General features: G+C 34.4%; 1 protein-coding gene across 1 annotated transcript in view; it reads right to left on the reverse strand.

Annotated features, from left to right (window-relative positions):
• LOC126772801 (suppressor of lurcher protein 1) overlaps nucleotides 1-19,992 on the reverse strand; it is a 216,313-nt gene that overhangs the window by 114,730 nt on the left and 81,591 nt on the right. Inside the window, exon 4 of the mRNA XM_050493387.1 lies at nucleotides 14,849-15,075. Coding sequence (XP_050349344.1) covers nucleotides 14,849-15,075 — 227 coding nt within the window. The remainder of the gene's footprint in view (nucleotides 1-14,848; nucleotides 15,076-19,992) is intronic.

The following is a 19,992-nucleotide window of genomic DNA, read 5'->3' on the forward strand; positions in this document are numbered from 1 at the left end:
GGACGGACTGAGCCAAGTTTCCTACGAAGTAATCTATCTATATGATAATCGAACAATCGCTCGGTGCGATTTGTATGAAAATTTCTGAAGACCGTCACAGAAATGCATTCGAATTGCCCAGGAAATATAGGTTACATTTTGCATTTGTGTATCTTCTTTACTTGATGGGATAAAATGACTACAATTTCCAGGTATATTTACCGATGAAGCAACTTTTGGTGTATGCTGCCAAATTTGTTTTTAGTCTAAATATAACGATACGGTATGTGTTTAATTCGAGAGGGAATGGAAATACGAGAAAATGTGTAATGTAATGTCTTCTGTATTATTATATGTATTTTGTCTGCTACCGTTTAATGGCTTTTAAAGTAGTTTTATTATATAGGCTCTATAAAAAAAAAACTTAACCATAACTCAATACAGTAATAATATTTACTGGTGGTAGGGCTTCGTGCACGCTCGTCTGGGTAGGTACCACCCACTCATCAGATATTCTAACGCAAAACAGCAATGCTTGGTATTGTTGTGTTCCGAACGGAAGGGTGAGTAAGCCAATGTAATCACAGACACAAGGGACATAACATCTTAGATTGCAAGGTTGGTGGCGCATTGGCGATGTAAGCGATGGTTAACATTTCTTACAATGCCCATGTCTATTGGCGTTGGTGACAACCATCATCATTACCATCAGGTGGCCCATATGCTCATCCGCCTACCTATTCAATAAAATAAAATAAAAAATAAGTCACTCAAGTATATTTATTAAACTTTTGCTCTTATATTATGTCTCTTCCGCCCTTTATATTAAAATGAAACAATTCGGTCTTACTTATTTTTATATTTATTTAAAATCACGTGCAACTTACGTAGTTACGCAGTCAATTTTAGTTGATCAATATGTTTTGCTTACCAAAAATTTTTAAATAAAAATTAAATAAATTTTTTAAATCGAATGTTTTCATTCTGAAAGATTAATTTAATCGATTTTTGTTGTTTCAACTTTACCGTTTTCTATTTAGCGGATGATCTACTTAGATATATGATTTAATGTTTAAGAACATAAGTTCGCATCACAGAAAATTTTAGACGGACGAATATGTCATTGAATAATCAATAAACTTTATTGAACGCCACAAAAATATTAGTAACAGCCTGTGAATGTCCCACTGCTGGGCTAAAACCTCCTCTCCCTTTTTGAGGAGAAGGTTTGGAGCTTATTCTACCACGTTGCTCCAGCGCGGTTTAGCGGAATACACATGTGGCAGATTTTTTGTGAAATTAGACACATGCAGGCGTTTTCCTTCGCCGTAAAGCACGAGATGAATTATAATCACTAATTAAGCACATGAAAATTCAGTAGTGCTTGACCGGGCTTGAACCCACGATCAGCGGTTGAGATTCACGCGTTCTTACCACTGAGCCATCTCATCATCGTCGTCAACACAAACATATAATAAAATGAAAATAAGCACTTTCATTTTATTATACAATATTTCATAAGACAAAAAACATATTTAATTATATTTAATAGTAAAGCATTATTATGATAATTCGTACATTCTTAGAAAATACTTACATAAATATTCTCCTGAGTCGTCCATTCTGCATCATCATGTTCACAGATGATAGCCGTAATAATACTTTTTCTAACAGCACATAATAATGTTACATTTACATAATACGTCGTTATCGTCAAAGCGTTTTCATATTCGCATCCAGAACATAACCTCGCTATATAACGGTTAGATAACAATACGTAAGTTTTACTTTGTGAAGGATCGCGAACTAACTTCCTAACTAATTTCCTTTTTGCATTAATATATACGGTATAAAGGTTTCAGAAGGATGAAACTCGTAACTCATTAAAGATATTGAAAGTGGTGTGGGAAAGTTGGAAGGATCTAGGAGTTGGTATAGGCGTGCTATCAAAGATACGATTCGAGTGGTTTAAAATCGATACCGTAATAAAGGATTTTAACAAAACTTGCAAATTACTTTCAAATTTATATGAAGATTTTGTTGACATTCATATGGAATTATAAAGAAGGTTTATCAAAACATTACAGGTGGTTTTTTAATTTGTAATATTGTAAATTATGTTTATGAATGACAAAGGCAATATTTTATTGGTCTTTAGACAAGTTTTTCTCTGTATGTACTTGATGGTCATCATGATTTTTATTGCTGTATTGCATTTTTAAGGGTAAGTCAGCCGTTAAAATTATTAGCACATCTTATATGGAATGATTAGCAACATATGGACAATATAAGTAATGGTTTTTATTTTTTACAAGCCAATGACTGTGGGCTAAGATAAATACTAAGCACGCTAGTCTATTCGCCTTCTTTTTTTAATAACAAACATTAAAATGAAACAATATACGGTACAATACAGTAACAAAATGAAATGAAACAACATAATTTAAAACATCCTACATGCCTTTGCACTCAAACTTTTATAGAAAAAGATTAAATTAAATATGATGTTCACACACACATATTTTGTTTATTATCAAAGATTTGATGTATGAAATATCAATAAAAGTGAAGTATAGGTTCTTACGAACTTATGATAGTCATTTATTATTAATAAACGAAACAATAAGCGGGGGATTAGCGACTGTGAGCTTACTACAAATGAAATAATTGTAATTTCATTCGATTCAATAAAATTTCATATTTATTATAAGAAGCTTTATTATATTTACATGTATTTAGGTATATATTATTTGACGAGCCGGTTGGCGTGGTTTGTAGATACTTGCCTTTTCACGCCGAAGGTTGTGGGTTCGATTCCCACCCAGGACAGACATTTGTGTGCATGAACATGTCTGTTTGTCCTGAGTCTGGGTGTAATTTTCTATATAAGTATGTATTTACAAAAGAAAAGTAGTATATCAGTTGTCTGGTTCCCATAGCACAAGCTTTGTACAAGCTTAATTTGGGATCAGATGGCCGTGTGTGAAAAATGACCCAGGATATTATTATTATTAAGGAATTACAGTTGAAAAATATCAAAATTGGCGTGTCGCTGTATAATTTACCCAGATGATCGTGCAAATCGATAAAAAAGTTTATTTTTAATGATATTAAAAGTAATACTAAATTGCTTAGAAGCTTACTAATGTTTCTTTATGTTGAGTAATATATAATTTTGTTTTACTACACAATTAAATAGAAAGGCCAAGTAAGATTTATTAAGGGGAAGTTTTTGATCCCAATCGGCCACTTCTTTCATATTTTATACTAAAAATTAATTTCATAAATTACTCTAACATTCTTAAAATTTGAAAAACCCTTTTATTTGAGAATTTAAGGATTTTCTCCTGCCTTTTGTTATTCATGAGTTGTCTGCGCTATTCAAAATGAGAGAATCTTAAAGAGCAGACAATGCTAGGATTTTCGTTGTTTCTTAGTCTATGCAGTGAGGAAAAAGATTATTTAATAGAAGAAAACCTTGCAAACAATTAAAAAACCTCAGCTTAATACAACTGCCAACTTGAATACATTTTTATTCTTAAGCAACTATAACAAAATTTAATATAAAGAATACAAATAATTTCATTTATTTAACTGCAAATGAATTGTACCTTACTTGAAAGTTTTCTTTAAGAGAGTGTTAAATATTTATTAAAATTATATTGTATGTAATTAATTCTTATTATTAAATAATATTTATTTTTAATAAAAAATACTTCAAGAATTTTTGATTTCCTTTAGTTTTCGCTGCCGTTGTACTTAACGAAGTTGTAAATATTTTAAATAATACTTATTAAGTAATTTTAACGAGTTTGCCTAATTGGTTTCTTAAATACGGTAAAGAGTAGTCGTTTTTGAAGATGATCTATTAATTAAAAATTAGTTCTTAATTGTTAAATAAATTCTTATTTTATCAGAAAATATAGTTTGATCTCATAAGTAAACCTTATAGTTTATGGATTAGAAACTTGTCGAGTTATGAAAAAAGTGTTCGAAGTAATAATTTTTTGTTTACAATGCATCTCACGCTTTGCGGTGAAAGTAATTACCGCGAGGATACCTCTTTTTGTTCGCTTTTTTTTCTTTTATACATTATTTTAATAAGGAGAACCAACACAACTGTGCTGCATCTACATAGGCAATCTTCGAACAATATAGTGCTTGAAATGTACATAAATATTACTCTATTATTTAAAGTTATAAGTAATCACTAAGAAGAAGAATTGACTTAAACAAGACAACAAGTTTGTGGTTATAAAATAAAAAACAGCTGTTCATAATTTTGAGAACATTAATTGATCTTTAATATATATAATACAGTGTTGCTAAGCCCTATTTGACATTCATATGTTTGTCTTTGATACATTGTTATCGAATCCATAGACTCACAAGGCACAAATTTTGCAAATCATCTTCTTTGCGAATTTTAATCTTGTACCAAATCAAATTAATAAAAATTCTTTGACAATTTACTTAAACGCATGTTGAATATGATTTTTGTCATTACTACGAGGTACTTTTAAGTATCAACCAAATATGTACTTTCAAAATGGCTAAATATTGCGAGATTGTTCTAAACTTTTTGAAAATCATTAAATCAAGGCGATAGAAACTTCCAGCGACGGGGCGGAGGGTTTGAAATTGTTCGCTGCATAGAACAGTCGCCAAGCGCTGAAATATTGTATCCGTGTAGTTTAAAATTATTTTAGTTATGTCTGAAGTTGTTATGAAAAATCGCAACATACAAAATATAAGTAATATTAGAGATCACAGACAGACAGACAGTTTAATAGCGAAGAATGAAATAAATTCTTAAATCGAGATGACACAATCGCTAGAACACTTACAATATCAATAGTAAGTAAGTAAGTAACAGCCTATTAATGTCCCACTGCTGGGCTAAAGCCTCCTCTCCATTTTGAGAAGGTTTAGAGCTTATTCCACCACGCTTCTCCAATGCGGGTTGGTAGAATACACATGTGGCATAATTTCAATGAAATTAGACACATGCAGGTTTCCTCACGATGTTTTCCTTCACCGTCAAGCACGAGATGAATTTTAAACACAAACTAAATTAAGCACATGAAAATTCAGTGGTGCTTGCCCGGGTTTGAACCCACGATCATCGGTTAAGATTTTTTTTTTTTTTTTATAGAATAGGAAGGTGGACGAGCATATGGGCCACCTGATGGTAAGTGGTCACCAAACGCCCTTAGACATTGGCATTGTAAGAAATGTCAACCAATGCGCCACCAACCTTGGGAACTAAGATTTTATGTCCCTTGTGCCTGTAATTACACTGGCTCACTCACCCTTCAAACCGGAACACAACAATATCAAGTATTACTGTTTTGCGGTAGAATATCTGATGAGTGGGTGGTACCTACCCAGACGAGCTTGCACAAAGCCCTACCACCAGTAAGATTCACGCGTTCTAACCACTAGGCCATCTCGGCTATCAATAGTTCCAGTCCAATGCACCTAATGAATTACCGCAAAATGCTTACGTACTTAGTTTATGTTTATAAAATTCAGCACGTGCTCGATTATGAAAGAAAACATCGTGAGAAAATCTGCAGGTATAGGAAATTCTGCTATATGTGTATTATTTGGAAAGGTGTGATAGAACAAGCCAACTTTCTCCTTAAGATAAATAGAGGCTTTTACCCAGTAGGATATTAATTTTATATTCTAATATTGGATATTGCTAATTATTAAACTAATTATACATACTGTATCTGTAATAAATAACATTGTTTATATAAATGAAATGATAGGTTTAGAAAAAGCATCATATCTGGTTTTTGTATAGAAACTTTACGGGCTATAAAATTACTGTAGGTGGCCAAAAGCCTCCTGTCCTCTTAAGGAAAGCGTATTGAGTTTGATCCATCACTATTGAGAGTCAGTGTAAGTGTGCCGGAATTTCATCAGTAATACCTTCATTAGACAAGGACAAGATAAACACAAGTAACTCAGCAATGATTGCACCGACCTGAATTATCTACTGAATTATCACGGCTTAAGATATATAGATATATAGAAACCGCTCTATAACTAGCTGTTTTATAGATAAAATTTAATGTCATTTGAATGGTAACTTATGACTCCAGTGTTATCATTCATATAAGTAAACATGATAATATATATGATTATGCTTCACAGAGCAAAAGCCACTATTCTGCTACAATCCTAATAAGTAGAACAGTGAGATCTTTCTCTCTTTGTTACTTAAGTCGTGCAAATTCTGAAAATGTTTTGATTTACCCTAACGCAGTAACATCATTATAATAGATTTTTTATTGTGATATGTTCCGTTATTTAATTCTATAAAAGGACTTAAGAACTAAAAAGATGACTTAAATGCTCGTATTAGCCAAGTAAGTATTAAAAATATCAAATGCTAATATAAATATTATCAGAATATATTCACGTGTTAAAAAAACTCTAACTAACGAAGTAATAATGAATTTTAATAGACAATTATTACAAGCTATAGCTTACGTAAATAATCGTGATTCAATATTTAAAGTAATAAAAATTTGAAGTAATAAACTAATAATGCATAAAAATAGTTTTTTGAATGATGAAACTGAGCTTTATGAATACTGGTAAGTCCTTTCAAACACCTCTGACACATTTTTCGTCCAAACGCTAAACAGACTTTTGTTATTTTGTTACAATATGAACCGTTAAAGAATCAGCATACTTACAATTTTAGGCTCATTAAATTAATAACTATTTTTTTTCTTGTAACGTAATTAAAATATTTTGTTTAGCGCAGAAATATAAGAACATCAATAATAGTAAAGTGTTAGCGAGTATATTGCATATTTCGGATTTTTACCATGAATTAACGGAACTGATATCGTAATTTCGTCCCAATTCAAACATTCATAACTACATACAAAATAATAACGGTATTTGATCGAAATTTATAAATTATGCAGACTTATTTTATATTTCGAGCGTACATGTTATCAAACGGAAAGTCCAATACGGTCGGATATTAGAATTCTATTGGTAAATTCACAAGTACCAAATTCATCCACGCTAGATTAGTTCAGACTCGGTTTCGACTGCGGTACATGAAATCCGGTGTAATACAGATTTGACGTTCTTCTTCGTAAATTATTACTCTGACATTTTAACACGTTTGAATTTACTAGGTTAAAATAAATGGAATTCTTATAAAGAATTTAACTGTCAATTTTTTTAACAAAAAAAATCGACATATAAACAAGAACTTGGCTTTCTTAATAATACTTGCATTTTTGCTACGATTTAAAATTAAAATTAATATGATGTATATATAAATGCATTTTTCATTGTCAAAAAACAAGGACATTTCTCGGCCGTCCGTATTGTGCCGCAACGTTGACAAATCTATTGATCTAAAATGTTATGTGATTTGTGCGATTAATTACAGCTGCCACACTCATCTTTCAAACTAAGAACACGGCAATAAAAAGTATTGCGTGTTGGCGGTAGAATAATTTATGCCCAACAACTAAAGCGAATACTGATTCCATAATCGATTAAATATTCGTGACTTACATTTATTCCAATTTATGTTTTTGTTCCATTTGCTGTTAAAACAGTAATAAGACAAACTTAAAAAAAAAACATCATCAATTTTATTGCCTCTGCTGCTGCCAGAACGGTTCATATTTCGCCCAGGGAATTGGAATTACGATTCAACTACGTTGCTAGTATTCTTGTCACCATTCCGCGCGGGCATGATTTGTACAGTTTAATTTAATTTTGATCTGTATATTCCTGAAGCCTTAATCTTGAATATTACAGTATTAGTATTTTAGTATATAAACTACTGATGTTCCATATATATGTTTTTGAATATAAATATAAAAGTCACCTCCAATTTAAGATTATCATAAAGATATGCCTTTGTAAGATTGATCGTGGCGTAATGTTCGGTATTTTTTACTCTACTGAGTGTGATATTGACAGTGACAGATGATCGTATATAATGGGCGAAGTATATTTCAAATTATATTGCAATCTTAGTATATATATGTAAATCATTATGTTTATCGTATGCAGCCAATGTTATTTTGATAACATGAATACGTAGTTACGTTTATATTTGAAGACCTATTTAAAGATACTAAAAATATTATATTATAAATAAGTACGTTCGATTTATTTGTTTGATATCAATCTAAAAGAAAAATTTCAGACATATTTCGTAATAAGCAAACCCGTTTTATTTTTTAAATATTATAAGTAAATTTAGACGCTTTGGATCATAAATATTTAATGTATATTCAATTATATTAATGGTTTGAGTAAGGTACACATCAAAATATTTAGTCCGCGATATTGCCCACGTATTAAAGGGGTGGGGTCTGTCAAGAGTTAGGTATCTCATATCCTTTTCTGTACCCCTGATCGTTTAAATGCTAAATTTCATGATAATCTAATAATTTAAAACGTTAAAGAGTAACAATCAAACAAACACTTACTTTTGCTTTTTAAATATGCTTTTATAATATAAGAATAACAAAGATGAGTGCACGAAAATCATTGAATTCATTTTCTGTCACATTAATATAATAATAATACACGTATGGAATTTCACTCAACTTACCTACCTTTGCGTAAAATGCCTGTAGCGGTGTAAATATTGTTTCAGACTTGTCAAAAGCAAACTAGAGCAGTAGGAAGTTCATGTATTCAGCAGATTCATATTAGGAAACCGATGCTCATGAAGAAATATTTTAATGACTTTTCAACAAACATCGTAACCGTTTTATTAAATATAATATGATACATTTCATAATATCAACTTTTCAATTACTTTGGTGAACTTAAATAAAAATGCTTTTTTACATTGTATTATTAATTAGTGTTCTAAATTAATTTGTTTATTAATTGCTAATACATGCTTGCGTCTTTGATGTGGTAAGTTCCACACTTCACGCTTAAAGATTAAACTAAAAATATTTAAGAGTGTGACTAATATTAATACATTCTTACTTATAATATTTTAAAAATAAACAATTAAAAATAGATATATTTTTTTAATTACTAACAATTAGTAAAAAAATAATTGAAATTTGATAAAAATGAGAATCTTTTTTTTATAAAGAATACCAAGTATACTAATACACAATAAAAACGTTTTCGTGTAGTCAACAATTTTACTTGTTTTTCGAGAAAGCAATCATTGACTCCCGGCTGCTTTTCAGAATTTTGAGACGGAAAAATCCAATAACCTTCAATTGTCCCGATCCGGGAATTGGTCCCAGAACCTCGGGATCTGCATTTTTGTATGCTGGCTAGAGCAACGAAGTAATCAAGGGAATTATATATAGAGTATTGTTATTTATGACGCTAATAATATTTTAATATATGCTCTATAAATAAAACCTAAAGAACCGCTACATTATAGTGATGTTTTTTGTATTTGGTTTTCGCCTTCCTAAAACCAAATGAGGTTTTACGTGGTTTGGCTTCAGCGTGGTTAGCTCGTTTACTTTTTAGCTTTTCAGTTTGCTTTTCACAGTGAGCTTGTTATTCACATTTTTTATCCAACAACCACATAACCTAAAAAATAATACAGATAAATTATTTTAGTCAAATATTTTTATTTTATATTTATAGGTTACTAGTGTTTAGCTGCAGGTCGAACTTCCACAACGAAATTTTGATAATCGTTAAAGAAAATTAAAGGAAAACATTTTTGAAATTGCATGATTGGAACAATTTGTTTTTTTACTCTTATTTATATCTTATTCTTATCTAAAGCACGTCAACAAAGCTCTCTAAAATCAGTCGACAAATAGAGGAGATAAAGGTACAGTTTTGTCTGAATAACGTAACGTTTTAAAAATAAATTAGTTTCATACATTCATTTATTTAGAAAAAACTATGGTATTCACTTTAGTGTAATAACATTAAAAATACATGTTTTTTAAAAATGAAATGCTTCTCTTGAGATACCTTGCGACCAATTACCACAGCTTATATTATGTCAATCGAGTTTCACAGATTCGCTTTAATTATCTTCGAATGATCTGACCACAGTTTGATGATAACTGTTTCAATCGCATAATTATGGAAAGGATTTTTAATTCTAATGTAAATAAAATAGAGTTTATTTTCAGTTGCATCTAAGTTTCAAGTTCTTGGCATATTGTTAGTCGGTTGGTACAATATGGGTTAGAATAATCGTTTTTGATCCACGCTTTATTGGCTTATACGCTTTGGACAAAGGATAAAATCAAGCTCGCATCGATATGTGAAATACCAATGATTTTAGACAAAGAGAATTTGGTTACTGATTTAGAAATGTAATTCAGTTCGTTAAAGCAAAGGTTGCAAAATGTATGACAAATATCTGATATGTATTTTATGACAATTTGGATATAATTGGGCGCTCAATGGATGAGATTAGTACAGGACCGGGAGAATTGGCGCGCCTGTGAGGAGGCCTATGTCCAGCAGTGGATTAATGTGGGCTGAATATGATGATGATGATGATTGTATATAATTTATGTTCCGGTTTGAAGAGTCGGAGAGCCATCGTTACTACTGGACAAAGGGACACAATATATTACTTTCGAATGTTGGTTGTGGGTTTTATGTAAGCTCGTCTGTATGGTACCAATATTTTAAGCAATATTTAATACTGATGTGTTCCAGTTTAATCGGTGAATGAGGCAGTGTAAATACAAGCACAAGAGATATAACATCTTAATTCCCATGGTTGTTAGTGCATTGGCATTGTGTGGTATGGTTAATATTTCTCACAGAGCCAATGTCTATGGGCAGTGGTAACTTACAATCAGGTAGCCCGTTTGCGAGTCTGCTTACTTTCTATAAATCATTTAAAAGAAAATTCTTTTTTAATATTCAAAATATAATCCTAGCTTTTTTTTTTTTTTTTTTTTTTTTTTTTTTTTTTTTTTTTTTTTTTTTTTTTTTTTTTTTTTTATAGAATAGGAAGGCGGACGAGCATATGGGCCACCTGATGGTAAGTGGTCACCAACGCTCTTAGACATTGGCATTGTAAGAAACCATCGCTTACATATCCAATGCGCCACCAACCTTGGGAACTAAGATTTTATGTCCCTTGTGCCTGTAATTACACTGGCTCACTCACCCTTCAAACCGGAACACAACAATATCAAGTATTGCTGTTTTGCGGTAGAATATCTGATGAGTGGGTGGTACCTACCCAGACGAGGTTGCACAAAGCCCTACCACCAGTTATATAATATAATATATAATATAATATTTACCATCAATCCTATTCGTAATGGTATTATTAATAGAAAATTTATTGTCTCGTTAATTGTACACCTATATAACTATAACAAATAACGACAAAAAAAGTTTTTGCGTTATAATTTCAATAAGCTTTTATTTTTAACGATACTTCGGGTTTCTTTTTTCACGTTTCACGTTTTTTCCAATGCGGGTTGATGGATAAATACAGCAGTTTTTCCTCTGAAACATGCTGATTTCTTACGAAGTTTGAAAATTATAAATGCAACGAGATAATTTATAAATACAAATTAAGTACATGAAAATATTAGTAAAATGTTTCAACAACCTGGCCATCTTGGCTTCTGAGTAACTTCGATATTGTAAATATTTAAATAATAATAACAATTTATTGACATAATCTTATATTTTTCAATTGAATGAAAATAATTTAGGTTATATGAAAGACAAGTTAAAAGAACAACATCATATTGATTTGTCCTTCCACAAATTGATTTGAATTATCTAACTGCTACCAGTAGCTTGCCCTCTCGTTTATCGAGAGCATTCCTTAACCAGCAGCATGTTCCTATGTTAAAGGATTTTAGTAAATAGTAAACAGTATGTACCAATCAAAATAAACTAAATATATGTTGCTATACAGAACTGTGGTATGCAATGTTGCAGAGATACTTTGAAGATGTCGTTATTGGGATGCGGGTCGACTGAGAATTTGAACATGATTGTTTTATATTAAATACTTTGTTCCATCCTTGTCTTTACTTTACACTACAAATTATATATAATATGGAAATAGTTTTTAATTTGTCCTTCTTCGACGTATAATATAACTTGATTTGTATTTTGGTGTTCTCATTAATTATATTATGTTGCTTCTTCCCGATTTTACTTAATAATTGATTTTGCTTATTTGAGTAGCTTTCGTTGAAAAAATTAACTTAATTTTTTTGATAAAATAAATTTTAAATGATAAAATAATATTTAGATAAATATCTAAGATCTAGAATCTTAGATATTTATCTCAAATATAAAAACACTTCTAATGAATTACAATTTCTACGGTCTTCAAGTTTTACGAACTTTAGAAGCTTTCGTATATCGTATCACAGTTTTTAATATGTTCAAAATTCATCAACAGCGAATGTATAAATAATGAAAATATTTCGTTCGTTGTCGATATATATATGTTCCGGTCATTAAAGAAATTTATTGCTTCTTCGATGAAGATTTTATTATTTTTAAATTCAGCTTTCGAATGTATGGGTTAAACAGATTTAATCTAATGTTAATTCGTAATGTTGTGTATGGGTATATTTTGTGTCTTTGTCAAGTCTTTGAAACCTTAAACTACCAAGATAAAAACCTAACATTGGATTCTCGAAGTCTATCACGGATTTGATGAAAATAAAATTTCAATGGGATTCATGACATTGACGAATGTTAAATATAAAGAAACGGTTTAGGAGTACAATCTTGTAAAATATACTCGATAGTTGTTTAGTTATTTTTACGCTCGATGGTTTGTATATTAAAACCAATGTAACTGCGTTATCGGTCCATGGCTTATGGATGTTTTGACGGGCCGGTTGGCGTGGTTGGTAGATACTTGCCTTTTACGCCGAAGGTTGTGGGTTCTATTCCCACCCAGGACATTTGTGTGCATGAACATGTTTGTTTGTCCTGAGTCTGGGTGTAACTATCTATATAAGTTTTTACAAAAGAAAAGTAGTATATGTAGTTTATCAGTTGTCTGGTGTCCATAGTACAAGCTCTACTTAGTTAAGGATCAGATGGCCGTTTGTGAATAATGCCCAGGATATTATTTATTATTATTTATTTATGTTTTTGTCGTGATCTTAGGAATTTTATATCACAAAATCATGATATGTGCTCTTTATAATTTTAAATTAAAGAAGACGTTGGTATTCCTCCTATGTAGAAATAAATAATAAAAAACCGGCCAACTGCCAAGTCAAATTCACTCGAGGCATATGAAATAACCCCATTTGGCGTCAATATGTGTCGCATACAAAGCCAACGCTGAGTACTGTAGATGTACCAGATTTCTTTTTATTATTTTAAATTATTATTTAGTAATAGTTTACACGTCTTGTGATGTGAGATATATTGCGTAGTTTTTCATTTTATAATTCTACATTTTTGTATTGATATTTGTATATTAAATCTAGGCAGCATATAAGGAAATAAGCCACTTTTGGCTAAAAGTACTTCTTCAAATGTATGATAATCATTTAGATACATTAAAACGTTCATACTTTTATGAAGTTTTGTAAAATATTATTTACTTGGTGGTAGGGCGTTGTGCAAGCTCGTCTGAGTATACCTACGCAATATTTAAAGCAATATTTAGTACCATTGTGTTTCAGTTTGATGGGTGAATGAGCCAGTGTAAATACTAACACAAGAGACATAACATCTTAGTTCTAAAGTTGTTGGTGCATTATCGATGTGTGGTATGGTTAATATTTTTTGTAATTACAGACACAAGGGACATAATTTCTTAGTTCCCAAGGTTGGTGGCGCATTGGTGATGTAAGCGATGGTTAACATTTCTTACAATGCCAATGTCTATGGGCGTTGGTGACCACTTACCATCAAGTGGCCCATATGCTCGTCCGCCTTCCTATTCTATAAAAAAATATTTCTAACATGACCAGCATCAGGTGGACAATTTCTCAGTCCGCTTACGTATTTCATAAAAAAAAAACTTTATCTGGTATACACATAAAAATGAATGTAAAATATAAAGTTATAATGAATACACTTGGCAACAATTAATTATAAAATAATGAAAATTGCGTAAATCATGACAATACTCTACGATTAGCTTAGCTTATAAAAAATTATGACGTAATAATTTGCTGAAGTTTAAAGCGCAGTAGAATATTAAATGCTCAAACGATTTTAGGAATATCAAGGTATATTCTGGAATTTCATATCCATGGTAGAATATTGTGTGATATCATTGGTTATGTGATCAAACGGGTGATTGACCGATAACGTGATAGTGGGTATTGGAATCCTCTTCGTATCGTAATTATTCTGTTAATTTTGCGCATTTTCAATTGCTGAACATTTAAAAGCGTTATTCAAAATCATGTTAAAATCGAATAAAGTAATTCAAACCAAATGAGTTTTTTTGTTTCAGCTTAATATAGTCTGAACAAAAATATAAGAAAATAATGTATAAGTGTGTGTTTGTTTATAGTTTATCCTATCAAATAAGTTTACATTATCAAATAAATATAATAAAAAAGCCATAACAGTTGATGAGCGAAACAATAAACACAATAAGAAAATTTGACTTAATTTGAATAATAATAATTTATTTATTCTCTCAAAATTTTTATATATAACTTAATGAATATCAAGGCAGACAGTTTTCTTACATAATGAGAGCTTTATAAGTCTCAAATTTAAATTCGATTAAAAAGTAATTCTTCTCTAATGAGTCACAAATAAAAACACTTAATGCTACGTATATTAAATTCTAATTTAAGAGATTGTTGAAAATGGCTATTTTCGTTTATTGTTTTGCGCTTATTACTGTCAATTTGTTTTATATATCTAAAAAATATAAAGTTTAAATACTCACGTCTATCAATAAAGTTGTATGTGCCGAGAAATCCTGTATTGTTATTTTGCCTTGAGCTCGTATAAAATTCCAGGATCAGAGATGGTCCAGGGGAGTACAAAGCCGGTGGCACGTCAGCTCGGTTGCCACAAAGCGCTCGAGACCAGGCAGAGCGCTCGTTGATGGCTCCTGGTGGACCAGGGCCTTGGACTTCCCAGTAGATCTTCACGTAATCACCATGGTTGCATCTATAACAATTGTAAATAAGATTATTTTAATATATATTAAATCTTATATTAAAACATAACAATCAAACATAAGTAGAACGAAATTGTTAAGAATTTCAAGTAGATAAATTTATAATATTTAAATTGCATAAAATAAAAAAAAAAATTAAATAAGTTAAAAATCAAAATATTTTTAAATAAAATAAAATTGAAGATAGATAACATATGGTAATACAGTTAATTCGTATTTTCAAATATTTTCTTTTATTTAATATCTATTATTTCATAAGATTACTGGCGTATTGGTCGATATAAATTACTTAATATTAAAATTTCCTTTAATTCTGAGATACTTTATAAAGTCGCTGTCACATGAATTATTCTATTTGTACACTAGACTAGAATTGCATAATTTCGTACACAAGTTTCAAATTCAAGCAACGATTTATTACGTGAAGTTTATATAATTCATTTATTATTACATAATTTGGCGCAATAAACGCTTATTAAGCGTAATAAGATGGTTTAACTATTTCATTCGCGATAGTTAACGAGCTACCGAAATAACTTCTTGTTTATTATACTTATAGTAAATTCATTATTTAGTTAAAAATTTGATATTTTTTTAATATAATAGTTGAATGCGATAATGAGACTTAAAATTACTGGTATTTATACAATAAATCTTAAATAAAATAATTTAACATAAAATGTTAATAAAATAAGTAATTTTTTTAGAAATTAATAAACTTTAAAAGTAATAATTAGAAATAATAGTTATAATATGTACTCGTAGTATGTTAATTTTTACGTAAATATATTCAACTCCAACCAAAACCACCACTCAACTCCAACCCACGGTCAAACCGCTTACCCGGTTATGTGGGAATATGTTTTACTTACGTATGTTTTTACCGTAACAGCCTGTGAATTTTTTTTTTTTTTTTTTATATTCGCCGGGAGGGCAAATGACTCTACTCCACCTGATGGTAAGTGGTAGTAGAGTCCAAACGCGACGACGGCCAGTACAGACGGGAAAAACGTTCTGCACTAGCCGCTTCGCCTTGCCGGCCCGCAAGATGCCTTTTCACGCCTCGTTTGAAGGAACCCGGGTTGTAAGAGGAGGGGAACACGTGAGCTGGTAAGGAATTCCATTTTTTGGAAGTGCGACAAAGAAAGGAGTTGCCAAATTTCTTTGTTCGCGATGGAATTGATGTCACAGTTAGGCGGTGACATCGAGAACCAGCTCGCGTGGACTTAAGAAGGAAGGGGGAAGCAGGAATTAGAGAGAATAATTCCTCAGAGCACTCGCCGTGATGCAGTCGATAGAAAGCGCTCAGTGCTGCTATCTCACGACGCAATTGTAAAGGTTCAAGGGTGTTTGTGACCTTTACGTCGCCAATAATGCGTACGGCACGTCGCTGCAACCGGTCCAAGGCCTCAAGTAGGTACTTAGCGGAGCCATCCCAAAGGTGCGAGCAATATTCCACGCAAGACCGTACCTGTGTTTTGTATAGCAGGCACAGTTGTTGTGGCGTGAAAAAGCGCCGCACCTTGTTCAGAACTCCGAGTTTCCGTGAAGCTGTTCTTATAACAGCCTCGATGTAATCCCTTGGACTAAGGTCGCAGCGAACGTCAATCCCCAGCATGGCGATTTTGCTTTGCATCACCAGCGGAGTACCACAGAGGGAGGGAAGAGGGGAAAATGTTGACTTTTTCGCCGTGAGAGCGCATACCTGTGTTTTCTTGGCATTGAACTCAACAAGATTATCAGAGCCCCATTTGGCGATGAGCTCTAACGTCCTATCGAGTTCAATGACAAGATTCTTCCGCCTCTCCTCAATTTATGCTCGCCCAGCCACTGCGCGTCCGTGGTATCCACCATGCACTGTACTATCGTCTGCATAGCAATGTATGTTCCCAAGAGAGAGCATATCATTGACATGCAAAAGAAAGAGTGTGGGAGATAGCACAGATCCCTGGGGGACCCCAGCATTCACTACATAGAATTGTGAAGCGCAACCATCAACTAAAACACGAAGGCTACGCTTGTGTAGGAAGCTGGCAATCCAGGTGCATAGCTGAGCAGGCAGACCATATGCCGGCAGCTTGGAGAGAAGACTTCTGTGCCAGACCCTGTCGAAAGCCTTGGAGATATCGAGGCTGACAACCAACGATTCTCCATGCTTGTCGATAGCTTCACCCCAGAGGTGCGTTACGTACGCTAGAAGATCACCTGTGGACCGTTTTGGTCGAAACCCGTATTGACGATCATTAATTAAAGAGTGATCTTCTAGGTAATGATTCAGTTGGTTGTTTAAAATCCGTTCCATCACCTTACAAAGTACTGAGGTGATAGCTATTGGCCGATAATTTGCCGGGTCAGACCGATCCCCTTTTTTAGGAACCGCTTGCACATTAGCTCTTCTCCAAGCCTCCGGCACATTTCCCGAAGAGAGAGAAAGTTGAAACAGGCGCGTTAACACAGGAGACAGCTCCGCTGCGCACTTCTTCAGCACTATGGCTGGTATTCCATCGGGACCGCTAGCTTTCCGTACATCAAGTGATTGCAGCTCCGCACGCACATCACGTTGCCTGATTTTAATGTCAGGCATCGTATGGCCACATGCAGGTATTGTAGGTGGCAGTGCACTACAATCATCGATGACGGAATTGTCGGCAAAGAGTTTAGCCAGGAGATCAGCTTGCTCTTGCGGACTGTGAGCTAGCGATCCGTCCGGATTTCTGAGCGGTGGCAGCGAAGGTTGGCAGAAATTGTTTTGCACAGACTTGGTCAGACGCCAGAAGCTACGGGAGCCCCTAGTATGCGAAACAAGGTCATGATCAATCTGTACAATGCGCTGTGCATCCGCTCTCGTGTATGCCTTTCTACAGGACTTGGAATTTTTATTGTAGTTTGCTTTCAGTGAGTCAATGTTAGATGCCCCGGTTATGCAGCCGTTGATCCACTTGCGATATGCCGCCTGCTTAGATGATACAGCATCGGCACATTCACGAGTGAACCAACGGTTATGCGTACTCCTACTGACGAGATCTGAGCTAGGAATGTAGTATTCCATTCCCAGCATGATCTCGCCAGCAACAGCAGCGGCACTAGCTGTCGGGTCATTCCCACTGAAGCAACGTTCCTTCCAAGGGACCGACGCATAGTAATCGCGCATACCGTCCCAATCCGAGGAGGAGAAGGAGCCTGAACCACAACCTGATATTCCACCGGATGTGAAGTCAGCAGAAGGTCCAGTAGAGAAGGTGCTTGCCCATCAATGTCTGGGATCCTGGTGGGCTGATCAACCAGTTGGGTCAAGTCATGTGTGAGAGCAAAAGCATGAGCAGTCCTTCCAGCATGGTCAGTTTTGAGGGATTTCAACCAGGATTCGTGGTGAGCATTAAAATCCCCCAAAAACACCAATTCCGCGTTAGGAAATTGCTCTTGCGCAGCATCTGCCACCCGACTAAGATGGTCAAATAATCGGCTTGTCTCCAAGTCACCATTGTGGGATCTGTAGAGGCACACGTAGACTCGGCTCTGACGAACCAGGTCCACACGTACCACCAACATGGAGATGGAGGGGTCCTCCAAGCAGCGCAGTCGGTGACAGCAAACATCCGTCCTGAAAAACAAGCATACTCCGGCTTTCGCTTTGAAGGATTCTTCAAGCGTGTAGCCGGGATAATTAAGGTAGCTGGTATCGGCAGGACGGAGTATTTGTGTCTCCGTGAGAAACAACATTGCTGGCCGTGCTGTCTCGAGATGGTGGTGGACAGCGTTGAGGTTAGTGTGGAGTCTTCGGATGTTAGAGAACTCGACCTCAAACAGCGAGGGTATGGTGGGGGTGTGCACCGCTGTACGACCGTTATTTCTGTTTTGTTGCGCCATTTGGGAAAAATGAAATGGAAAAGAGACGTGAAGCGAGCGATGTATTGCCACGATAGGGATGGGCAAAGTGTGGAGGCGTGTTTCCCCAAGTGGTTGCCAAAAGGAAAAATACACTGACCCGCCGGACGGAAGGGCCCCCGAACCCCCCCGGAAGTGGCCGCCGGGACCCCACCTACCGGTCACCAACCGGCACGACGGTCCACCCTGAGATTATGCGTGGCCTGGTGGGGCAGCCTCACGAGCTGGTTAGGCACGCTCGGGCCCCTGTACTATGCCACGGACGGCCAGCGGAACAACCGTTTCTTCGGGTCTCCCTGTCCGGCAGGTCAATACAGTTTCCCCCGGCATTGGTTCAACAGCCGTTTCCAATCGGACCAACACCCATCGCGGCAATACTCGCTCGGGCTCTGGCTGTACGCTGGCTGACCTCGAAACGCGGCTGCAAGCCACTTCACGAGTTTTTCACCATGCGTACGGTGGTAACAAGCCAGGCGGATGTTAGCATCCTACCACCAGATGAGCAGATGGTCGCTCAGATATCCCTTAGTCGCCTCTTACGACACCCATGGGAAAGAGAGGGGCAGTGAAATGTATTCTTTCTCCGTGACTGCACGGATAAAAATGTCCCACTGCTGGGCTAAAGGCCTACGCACCTCTTTTTGAGGAGAAGGTTTGGAGCTTATTCCACCACGCTGCTCCAATGCGGGTTGGTGGAATACACATGTGGCAGAATTTCAGTGAAATTAGACACATGCAGGTTTCCTCACGATGTTTTCCTTCACCGTAAAGCACGAGATGAATTATAATCACAAATTAAGCACATGAAAATTCAGTGGTGCTTGCCCGGTTTGAACCCACGATCATCGGTTAAGATTCACGCGTTCTTACCACTAGGCCATCTCGGCTTTTTTCTATATGCTATATTCTGTATGTTTTTATTGTTAGATAAATAAATAGTAATTGAAAGACCTTTTATACTATCTACCTGGGTCAGGCGGATCTTTACTATAAAATTTTTTAATAAATATTAGGCACTATGG

Source organism: Nymphalis io, chromosome 13 (genome assembly GCF_905147045.1).
Source record: "Nymphalis io chromosome 13, ilAglIoxx1.1, whole genome shotgun sequence".
Lineage (NCBI taxonomy): Eukaryota > Metazoa > Arthropoda > Insecta > Lepidoptera > Nymphalidae > Nymphalis > Nymphalis io.